General features: G+C 41.1%; 1 protein-coding gene across 1 annotated transcript; it reads left to right on the forward strand.

The window, feature by feature from the left end:
- Positions 1 to 1,077: 1,077 nt before the first annotated feature.
- LOC146597796 (uncharacterized) lies at positions 1,078 to 11,352 on the forward strand. Its single transcript, XM_085301473.1, has 4 exons — positions 1,078 to 1,253; positions 6,186 to 6,545; positions 9,625 to 9,883; positions 11,289 to 11,352. The coding sequence occupies exons 1-4, from the start codon at positions 1,187 to 1,189 to the stop codon at positions 11,350 to 11,352; spliced, it is 750 nt and encodes a 249-aa protein (XP_085157599.1). The 5' UTR covers positions 1,078 to 1,186.
- The last annotated feature ends 673 nt before the right edge of the window (positions 11,353 to 12,025 follow it).

Consider the following 12,025-nt stretch of genomic DNA (forward strand, 5'->3'; position numbering starts at 1 on the left):
GGAATTTCCTGAAGTGGTCCACACTGAGCATTATGGAGCATCCACACATGAAGATGCAAATCACCAACTGAAGAAACTGAATATTCAAGAAAGCCATACARCAATAGCGTTATGACAGTTTTCCTCATGGTGGGGTGGGGGTTTTTGGTCCTTTTTACTTCTAATTACAAGAAAAGTAATAATATGCATGCCTCTCCTAACAGAAATGTGCTGTGTTTGTGTTTCAATGGATGTGGAATGGTGTCTTTACTGGATACTAAAGTACATTTTGATTTACCTGAAGGGGCCTGTAAGAGAAGCAACATCATTAGATAAAGCCAGCAGGCTTCAAGAAAGGTTTACCATAATCTCTACTCCCATATCTGAGGGAAGAGATGTCAGCCAGCTAGCCGAAAAGGGCCATGCTTGGTGCAGCTAGCTGTAACGCTGCAGGCAGGACTGAATGTTAGAGCAGAGGGTTTTGGCTGCTGAGGAATGTTGTGTCTGTACCTTTGTGTGAACCCTTGCTTTCATCACTAGAGCATACAAGTTAGTTTTGCATGTAGGTCATCTATTTTAGCTGTTTTGCCCTTCACCCGGGTGGTATAGACAACCTTTACTTACGCTAAAGTTTAAGTAATCGATTTTTGGTTATTAAGGCTTTGTTCTTTGCTGAGAAAAAAAAATCTTTGGGGATGTTTTTAGCTACATACACAGGGTGAATATAGCCACAAAGAGTCTGAATTCCTATAGCTTCCTATATGGTCAGTAAGAATAACAGGAGCCCAGCTGCTCGGAAAATCAAGCCAATGCTCTCTGTCTTTTCTCTTTCTCTAGGGAGGAGTTAGCAGAAGAGCGGTCTTCTCCTGAATAGCTGAATGATCTGTACTCAGCCCAAAGTTCTGGTTTATATAAGGCCAAAGCAAGAAAGAACATATTATCTTCTCTCTGCTCTTAGAGTATTTTCAGCATCTTCTCTGAGAGAGATTAGAACAGCCCCTGGGAAGTCATTGTTGTAAGTTAAAATGTGGCTGTCATCCAGGCAGCAAGCAGAGCACTGTGAACTCAAAGCTGTGGTAACTTTAGTAAGTGTGACATTCACTGGGCACAATGTGAGCTCCTGTTGCAACAACACACACATACTTTTTTTGCCCATACTACTGAAGAGAGAGGGGGAAAGACAGTTGAGATCATATACTTGAGCACTATGAACCAGTACGTTGGAAAGCTCTGTAGGGCTGCAATGTCTTCACTCTTCTTCTTCTTACTGCTGGGTAAGTACCAAAAACCCTTCTTTAATTTTAAGAAATGTAGCTTATTTCTAGAGCTTAGATTGAAGGGTTCTTTTCTGTTTTTCAAAAAGCCATTTACCCYTGAGGGCTTCCTCAGGATGCAGGAAAACTATATCCAGTGCCGTACACTGCATTAAAACATTGTTTTGTTTRTAGATATGTTCCTGTATAGCTAACATAAATGTTTGTATGAATTGGATCCCTAGGGTGAAATTTGTATTTTCAGAAAGAGTACATTTTCAAGAAAGGCTGTGTGTGATCATTAGTAGAAGCTTCATTTCTATTTTGGTTTTCTGATGTATTCTCAACCAGTTATTCTCATAAGGTAGTTATTCATATACATTTGTGAAAGCTAATCTCATCTCAGGGCAAAAGTCATATARATAAAGATGAATTATGTGCAGCCATTGATCACTCAATCATAGACACTTGGGAACTGGATAGAGGTTGTAAATCACCCTCAGTGCACAAGTTGAGTGTGAAGTTGAGTGGCTGTAAAGCCATCCAAAAGATGGTCATTCCAGCATGAGAGGATTTTTTGTGGGATAGAAATTGAGTCCTATTTACCATCAACCTCTCTTCCATCTACCAAGCATGAACAAAGGAGAGGAGACACAACTAGAAAGATCAAACTTTGCACTGGCCCGTAGCTACCACCTTGGCTCTCCAATGCAATTGGCAGCTGGCAAAAGAAGCTTGCAGGCTCTGCTTGTCCARACCATACAGCAAGTTAGCACTTCCAGGACTGGGAGAGAGTACACATATATTTTATTCTTTCATTGTTGTCATCTCTACCTCCTCTAGCCTGCCTTGTGTATTTCTCAGTCACAGCCAATGATATGGCCTTATACAGGAAAGTATCAACCTGCAGATTATTTAAAGGATTGGCTGATGAGTTGGCAAATGCCCAGTTAGTACCATCAAACCTGGAGCACATTGTTACATTACAGGGAGTCCCAGAGAGCTTTCCCCCCCGTCATGGCTGAGAACTGGCCTGAAATACCAACTTTATATGACAATGACCAATTAGATCATCTACTTATTTTTCCAGGTCAAGATAAGATCATCMCTGCTGTGTTTCTCATTATTCTTTTTAGCCAAATTTTAAGTACTTTCACCAAAAAATCTCACCTTCCTTCCTACKGGGGAACTGAGCCCTAATACCCATATGACAAGGGACCTGCACATCACTCTACTAATGAAGCAATAGACATAAAAAGGGCTTTGAAGCAGAGTCAACAAGGTATTTGGCATGGTATACTCCCGGATGCCAATATGATAAGGGCATTGTGTGTTTAAATATCAGTGAAGTAGTATGTTCCAGTTTTGCAACCTTAAAAAAAAAAAAAAATCAAAAAAAGAAAAGTAGAGGCTGTGTTGTGAAACCACCAAACAGAACCGGCGCTAAAACTTTTTGATTTTTTAGTTAACTGTAAGTTACATGATATATAATGAATCAAAGATGTGAGATAACACAGATGACCAGTTATTCTATCGTAGGAGGTACAAATAAAACTCACGTTGAACGGAGACAACATCAGAGCACATTGTTTCTGCACTGYTATGTTCTCTATGCCAAAAAAAGTGACTGTGTAAAATGATACACATTCTCCACACTGTAGTGGAGAAGTAGTAAAGAAATGAGAATTAAATAGATTTTCTTTGGTYTTTCCCTGAAAACAAGCTAGCAATATACTCACTGCTCTGACTGAATATACCAGTGCTCTGGCTGAAGCAGCAGTATCCASTGAAGCTAATGCTTGATGAACAGGGATTTTAACAGAGTATTCATTACAAAACCTGCTCAAATACATGCTAACAAATCACCAAATATGTCATATCAGAATATTTGATGCACAGACTGTTGGTTGATCGAACTACCTTCAACTTTGTCAAATACATCAACTACTCTTTGTAATTTGTCAAAGTACCTTGTCAAATTACTTCAACTTTTATGACTCAGTAGTCATACATTATGTTATAATGTAATCTAACTGGAAAGGCAAAATCTCAACCTCAGTTTCCCCTGAGCAGCTCCAGTGAGCCCATCAGTAAGATTATGTGTGAACTCGGGAATATTACATCTGATGTCAGGACTACTCACTTTAGGGGATTGCCTCCAGTACAACACAGTAGTATTTGGGTCCCTAATTCTCAGGTATCCAATACCCACGGATCAGGGTTCCAGTTACAAGGCCAAAATACCGACACTGAGGCAGTAAGATGGTGCAATCTCTTTTCCCCTCATGTGTTTAGAATGAACTTGGGGTGTTCCTGTGCTCCCCTGAACCCAGGGAATATGATTGAACTTGGATTTTGCATGAGGTACATCAGATAGGAGACTKCCTGTGACTGTTTCTTCCCTTTTCAACCACTTAGAGATCTGATGGGGCAGAGCTTCCTGAGACTGCTCTTGGGCTGGTTSAAGAGCATCTGTTGCCTCTCAGTTTCACCATTCAGGAGCTCACATTCAGATGTCTGGGCTGAGAGAGGGTGCTGTGCAGTCCGGACAAGAAAACTCCAGAAATTTCTCATTGTGYAGTACTTCCCAGACCTTCTTTCTTGTGTTTTTAAACTGCTGGTCCAACACAGCTCCATCCCACAAGTATCTGTCAACTGCATGTTTCTGCTTTGTGCTCTCATGGGAGTACAGGGAGAAGTGTGGGGTAACCAGCTCACCTCCTTCTATTCTCGCCCACGTTCACACTGTGACCAACATCCCTGCCTGGCACTGGAAAGTCATTCCTGACAAAAGGGTGGTGCAAACAGTGACCATCTCCTGAAATAATTCTGTTCTGGAGATCTGTGAGGTTTCTGATGAAAAAAAGCTTTTTGTTGAGGATTGACAGGTTTGGGTTTGGTGGTGCTGCATGTGACTTCTGTGGACACTTCTTGTAAGCCATTTTGGGACAGCAGGCATGTTATATGCTATGCTGTTGCCCAGTTTTGTAGCCAGCTTCTGCTTCCTAAATTTTTGCACCCATGAGTTGTCCCTTGTCTGATATTTCAACTGTAAACTCTGTACACTTTTTATAAAGCATCTAGAACAGCCRAGGCCCTGCTGTCTGTCAGAAATTATCAGTGCTACTCCCATACAAGTCATAAATAATAGTAACTATGAATACAGCTGTGATTTCGTACAGACGCATGCCTAGAGGAGCCATTCAAGCAACCGTCAAATAGATCATCAAGAGTTTTGATTGTCCATTGCCTTGTCCATGCCATTCACCCATGAGCATACAGAGGCTATTGTGATTGTAAAGCAGTACCAGACCCAAACAATAGCATTTCACACCCTTTGAAAGGCCATAAAAGGCTCAATGGAAAATCAAGATCTCACTGTCGAACAGCCTGGAATCCTTGAGAAGGCACCAACTGGTGTGAAGGGAGGCTACTTTACTTAAAGAAAATGAAACAACAGAAGAAACTTTACCAAGAATTGGTTTTAAACTCTTTTTGGGTAATTGCTGTTGGTTTATTTTTAAGAGTTTGTTTTTCCCTCTTATTGTTCCAGCTGGGGATTTGAGAGAGCAAGTAATCTCATCTTCTGAGCCTGGGCTTGTTTCCAGAAATGAGATAAACTCATACCACCCTTAGCTTGAGGCTGTTTGATACTATGATTAGCCATTACATGGGAGAAGGCAGTTTTAAATCTCTGTATAAGCATGCTGTCTATATTTTTGTAACCAAGAGTAGCAGGATAATATGGTTTCTTCACAGAAAATAGATGTCATCCAGTGTACTGTTTGGAGGCCTATTAAAATGTAACAGTCGGGCAGTGTCTTCAGATGCATCTTCTGTATCCTACAGGATGTTAGTTGTCAAAATGGGGTTGGCTATTTCATATGCTGCAAGTTTTCAAAGTCTAAGCTATTGAAAAACAGTTTCAGAAAGTGGGCTGCCCAGGCAGAACAACTCAACTATCTTTCTGCAAGCCAAACAGAAAATCAAGTCACATCTTTGTACTTCTGAGCTTTATCTGTAAGGCAGATGTGTAATATATTTCAGCCAGTGCCTCTCACCCCTATCTCTCCTTGGCTCTGCTAGTCATGCCTTCTCCTCCCTTTTTCTCTCTCTGGTATCTCTCATACAGACATGTCAGCAGTGACTATGTTCAAATGTGTTGAAAGCCTAGTAACTCTCATCAATTTCGGCCTCTTTGAAAATCACATCCTCGCTTTAAATTGATTAAACATAATCTTTAGGAGTTCCTGTGTTATAAAATCTTTCTTTAGCCTTCACTGACAGAGAGCATTATAATTAGAGAAACTCACTTGCACCAATATTCTCAGTATCAACACAGAGCACTAAAGTGCCTTCTCCCAAGCCTGCTCATAGCATCTGCTGGGTGTTTAAACCTTGAAAAATATGATTTCTTTCCACAATTTCAAATTTTTCTACCATTGAACTGGAAGTCACATGCCAAAATTCCAAGGTCACGATATTTTTATTTGGATGCAGACRCTTGCATTAGGATGCACACATATTCACTGTACTTGTCAGAACAGAGCTGCTATAGTTTAGAGGTTCCTTCATTTTTTTGCTTTGGCTTGAAGACAGTTGAGATAGGAACATTAGGCCCAGAGGCTTGTTGGAGTGTGAAGAAAGAGGGCCAGGTCAGAGTTCATGGTGGAAATGTGGCTGAATATACTCTCCAAATTTCACCCAAATCCATTGGACAATGACGATAATCTGCCTCTASTAAGGCAATAGGTTCAGGGAATGGCCTATTAGTACACATGAACATAATCTAAGCAGAAATTAGGAAAAAAATCCATGTCATAGTAACAGTGACTACCAGCAAGTCCTAATTCCAAGAGTCATTCTTTGGTGTGGTTCTAGATCAGGAACAGCTGGACAGTTGTTCCGATCTATCAGGCTCAACCCTTTTCTTCTTTCTCTTTTCTGGTACAGATGTTGGTGTTAGTGGCAGAAGTGCAAGCACAGAGAGTGCAGCTGTAACCCAAACAACAGCACAGCCTCCATTAGCAACAAGACCGGAGCCATGGCACCTTTCCGTGGCTCAAACACCAGCCAAGGAAAAAGCAAAAGAGGGTGAAACTGTGGTCTTAAATTGCCACTTTAACAGCCCACAAAGCTCTTCTCTGTCTGAGTTGATGGTGAAGTGGTACAAAGAAGATGAAAAAGGGCAGATGGCCTTGCTAGAGAACAATGTGACCATCTTGCCAAACAACAACAGGATTTTCATGAGTGGAGACTTGTCCCAGGGCGATGCCTCTTTGGTGATCCTCAATGTGACAACCGGTGACCATGGTATTTATTTCTGCGCAGTTACGCTTCCAGATGGGAAGGTGGTAACAGGAAACGGTACAAAGCTCAGGATCAGGAGGGCTCTGGGTAATATTTAATGTTACTTTCTATTCTTTTCTCCTTCTTCCTCCTCCAAAGCTGGCATACACATTTGCAGAAAGAGGGAAGTTGCCCTGTTTGACCTCTAGTGGATATGGACTGGCAAAACTCTAAGGACAGTTTCACAGAGAGTAATTGCTCATTGCCACTTCTCATGCCTTTTATCTGGCTGGCTAATTTCAATTGGCTTGTCCCTATAATCGATCACACAGGTCTTATCGTAAGGAGGGACACTTATAACCAAAAAAAAGAAGGAATAATTTTATCATGAAAATCAAAGTCAGTGCCAAGAATGAAACAGTCAGACAAGTTTTCTTGTATTCTCAGCTCTGTTTGGCAGAAATCACACGAATGACATGTGTCATTCATATGATGCCCAGAAACAACTCCAAACTCCTCTTTTTGACATTATTTCTCTACAAACCAATAGTTTACATATTCATTCTTTAACTGTAGAGGACCTAAGTAATCCCACGACAAACATGAGGATCATATTTTATTGGTTTTGCTTAGCTTCATTCACATTAAGATGAAAGTATCATGAAATGTGCAACGCTGTTTTTTCTTAGCCTTCACATAGGCACCTGACCTGTTAAGTGATGAGGTAACTTGCGTTGCCTTTATCAGCTGGAAGTGTCAAACCAGCTCTCCTTTTCATTTAGGCTAAACATATTCCAATCCCAACAAATGAACACATCAGAGGGTTTGTTATCTTATCTAATTAACAATAAACAGTGCCTTCTGTGTTAAGAGTAAATCGTGCATATGCCATTTCCTCCTTATTTTCCCCCATATATCAAAGCTTCTAGCTCACTGAGCTAGGCCTTGGTCCTTTAGAGCCTGAGTTCCTCTCTCACTGATTTTTATAGGACTACTCAATTTAAGTGTAGCTCTGTAGAGGCAACAAAATCATGCCTCTGCAATGGCTTAGTCATGTATGTTATGAGACCTCCCATTGGCTTGGTCTCGTAGTCTCAGTAGCTCGTAGCACTTTTGCAAAGTCTGCTCCTTGGCCAGTGTAATTGTCTTTCTGCATTCCCAAGAAGGTGGAATACACAGCTTCTGCACTATGCTTGAATTAATGGACAAGAGAATGTGAGAAATATAGTTCATAAAGAATAATTATATATCACAAATCCAGGCTGTCCTAAAACATATCTAAATTAATAGGAGAAATTAGGTGACTCTGTTACTAGTCCATTACATGAAGCAAATGACATATTTTGAAGTAAAGCAAGTAAGTAACTGTTTTACAGCACCTACATTGCCTTCACTTTTTGGATGGAAGGAGCAGCCCCACAAATGGGTTTCAGCTACAGGATGCCTCCTTGTATGTGAGAGGGTGGAGCTGGTTGAGCTTTGCCCATTCTTGTTTGAAAAGCTGCAGCTTTACTCCTCCTTTGGTGCAGATACATACAATAAGATATTTCCTTGTGAAAAAGAAATTCTTTATTTTTGAAACTGTTCTATGTACTATCTCTCATTGAGCCAGGCAATATTTCTTTCTACTACCTATTCCACAACGTTATGGTTGTTCCTTCAAACAAACCTTTCCTGAACTTTGTGTTCCTTCTGTCTCTTTTCTACACAGTMGCAAATGTGGCAAGGCAGGTTCACTATGAAAGCCTTCAATGCAGTAAAACCTCTGGTAACTTGCCTCTACCACTTGTAGGTTCAGGAAGCAGAGAGTTGGTAGTCAGCAGAATGTGCCTTTCAGTGCTCCTTTTACTGAGGAGGAGCTACAGCTCTTTTACTGGTGAGCTGCTAGATGTCGTCAGTTCAACTAAGTAACACAAAGTAGCTACTCCTGTGAATGGGTGGCCAGATGATCAGAAATCTGAGACAAATAGTTGCTGTATGTACAAATTTTTTAGCCCTTGTGCAAAAGGTTTGACTTTCGGTTATGAACAATGACTGGTCATGGAGCTGCAAGTATTGGTGGGGCTGTGTTAAATACCTAAGTTAAACCATATGTTGTGAGACCTCCCATTGGCTTGGTCTCATAGTCTCAGTAGCTCATAGTACTTTCACAAAGTCTTCTCCCTGGCCAGTGTAATTGTCTGTAATTGTAGCAGGGAAAAAGAACAATTAGGTTAAAGCTGTGTTAAGACGACGTTCTGTATAGATCTTTCTCCTTTGCTCTTAGTCATTTTCTCTTAGTCATACCTGTGGAAGTTGAGGATAGGTGTCCTGGATTAAGGACGGATTAAACTAATTAAAATTCCCATAATCCTTCTCACAGGGTGTGCATCTCGGCTGCATCCAGCTGTGGAGAAAAGCCCATGCTCTGCTCTCCGGTTGTCATCCTAAGTCTGCTGAGGAATCTCTGAAGCACACATGGAGTCAGGATGGGCGCACATTTAGGGACTGGGGCTAAGCTTCATTCAACTGTGCTCATCCGACCCAAGGCTTTTCTTGACGCATCCTTTAGTCAGAAGGATGCTGACATGCTCTTTTCTGAAAGAAAAAAAGGGATCATCCCCTCTCTACCATGCAACAGTCTCAATGAGCAACAGATCAAAGAACTTCTGAGAGTTCTGCCCCAGTTCAGTGCTCTCTCCTTTGGAGATAGACAGGGAAACTGATAACTCTCTCAAAATGTGTCAAGTTTTTTTTTCCCCCATTTGAAAATAGAGCATGCACACACAAGCCCCATTACTTCAAGCAGCAGCATCTTTTGCCATTCCACAGCATCAAGCTGTTAGTGGAGTTTGCTGTAGAAAAGGGGCTGTCATATCCTTTCATCTCCATAAACTATAGCAGCTTCCTACATAAGAATGAAATAAATCAATAACTCTGTAATGCAATATACTCTCTCCCCTGTACAAGCCCATGATTTCATGTCAAACAAGACACCAGTATAATCAATATCATAACAAGTAGCTTCCTGTGCAGACGCTGCAGGAAACTATGTGCCATCTACATTGCATGTACTTCTCTGGAAGATGTCTTATGTTGCTCTCTCCCTTTCCTCCTTTCCCAGGCTTGTTTGGTATAGAAGAATCGATTGGAACAATCATTGCGGTTGTGGCTGCTGGTATCGGAGGCCTGGTGGTTCTAATTATTGTTTTAACCCCTCAGTTGAGGAGGTGTATCCTCTGCATGAAACAAGGCTCTCACCAAGGTAGGAGCACACAACTAAATCTAGAGTCACTTGCTAAAAAAGATAAACCCAATAACTTATTCCCCAAGATACCTTTTCAACTGAAGCAGAAATTAGCCATTTACTTACCTCTGGTCAGGTAAGGGATCTGGTTCAGGAGATAAGCAGTATGCATCAAACTTTAACAGGGATGGCTCTATAGTCCATCTTTTTTTTTTTTTTTTCCCCAGATAGCTCTTTGTTTATGTTACATGTAGTTTTGTGTGCAGACCTAAAGAGTCACCTATAAGTAAAATAATAGGATCTTCTTTAGCTGCTACCTTCAGCAAAGACTGATTCAATGAGACACACTTTCTTCTTTTAATGTCTTGGGTCATGTTGGGTTCTTTTAGATTTCTTGTGAAAGACCATTTTTCCTCACACCAACGAAATACTCATATCAGTATTCTTACAAACCTTGCATGCAAAAAAAGCTATGATGGCCTAAGCATATGTATGAGATGTGGTTTGTAAAGCCTAGAATATCTTTTATCAGATCAATTGATCTGGTCGGCTCATGTGAGCCCACACATGGGATATTTTCCCCACACATGAGCCAAAGAAATGACCTGAGGCTGATTGCCTGAAAGCTTGCTTGGTTTTTTCAACTCTGTCAGCTGGTCTAATAATAGTATACTGACACCAAAGGCCAGATTTTGAAATGAGCTTAGTTCCATTTTGTGCAGCCCAAGATGTGGTCTGCATTTCAGAAAGAGGTCAGCTGACTGCAAGATTTGTTAAATGGGGCTTTTTTGAAAGGCTCAATTCTATTTCAAAAAGGGGAGCCCTGCTATTTGGAGCTCTCCTTGTGACTCTCAAAATTTTACTCAACCTCCTGAAAAAAATCCCATCCTCGAAGTGACTAATTAGGAGCTGCACTTGGTATTCACTGGAGCGCTGCCGCCACCCAATGGCCGGCTTGGCTGGGGACATGGGCATGGCGAAGCAGCTCTGTTCCCGCTCGCCCTCGCTGAGCAAAGCACACATAAGTGCATGCTGATTTTTCCCACACAATACCGCTTTATACAAAACTTCTGAATGAACAGAGTTTGCTAACATCTTTAATTGCCAGAGAGCCTTGGAAGGGTTTATCGCTGTGTTGTACTAACTCTGTACCACTCTTTCTCTCCTTTCCTTCTTGCTCAGCATAGCTCAGTCTGCAGCATTACAGGAATTACTGGACGATGCAAAGACTAAACAGTTTATTACATGGAACAACCTGTCATGCTTTGTAAGCCAAAAGGGATCTCTAGATTTAATAAAAGCCTTCACCTCAGTACACATTATCTTTGGGATTTTTTTTTTTAAGTATGTTTCTTCTTCCTGCAGCTTGAACAACCACAGTAGCATATTCAACATCCTCCTATAGTAAGGACCAGAGCAGACTTCTGTAAAGGAATTTGCATTATCATTCACTAAAGCCTCACTTAGTTTGGTCATGTATCTCAGAATCCAGACTGTGATGAGATATCTTGGGTATTTCCCTTTACTTCTTATTTTAAAAGGTGGTATTCCAAGTTTGTCAGCTACCTTAAAAAGACACAGAAGTTTGGGTGTGTGACCTCTTGAGGCTGCCCCATTTCTAGCACCCACCCTAGGAAATCTCATGCTAATCACCCCAAATGCTTTGCTTTCATGGGTGCAGCTGTCATTCTTATCTGCTTGCACTTCTTGGTACAGAGGCTCTTGTCATGGTGACTTGCTCCAGCAGAGAAGGCCCGTTTGAACACTACCTCTGGGTGACAGAATGGGATTTTATTTTAATCTTTCAGATGAAAATACAATGTTTTAATATAAGCCTCAAATAATCTTTAAAAAAAGAAAAGATGACAGATTTCTGACATGAATAATGCTCTCCATGGCCCTAGTTTCCTGGCATGATAATAACTGATTCCCAGGCAGGCAGTGAAAGGGAACATGACAGTATTGGTACTGGATTGCAGTACCTCAGGGCCTGATGCATGTGGCAGGTGAAAAGTATATGTTCTTCTGCATCTAACAGTTTGTGTGTGCTTATTGGCAAGTCTCCTTACTCCTGCTGGCCTTACAACAGAAATAGCCCAGTGTAACTCTCTGCCCACCTTTAAACACTCCTCAGAAGCATTTTCAGTGTTCACTACTCCAGACCAAACCTTGTTTCACCATAGATCTACTGAGGGGTGTCACAGAAGTCCTTACCTTCTGCAAAGGCATCAATCAGAGCAGGACCTTATCCTTACTTCAGTAGATGAAGAACACATAT

Source organism: Rhea americana, unplaced genomic scaffold (genome assembly GCF_003343005.1).
Source record: "Rhea americana isolate MKP2758 unplaced genomic scaffold, rheAme1 scaffold_177, whole genome shotgun sequence".
Taxonomy (NCBI): domain Eukaryota; kingdom Metazoa; phylum Chordata; class Aves; order Rheiformes; family Rheidae; genus Rhea; species Rhea americana.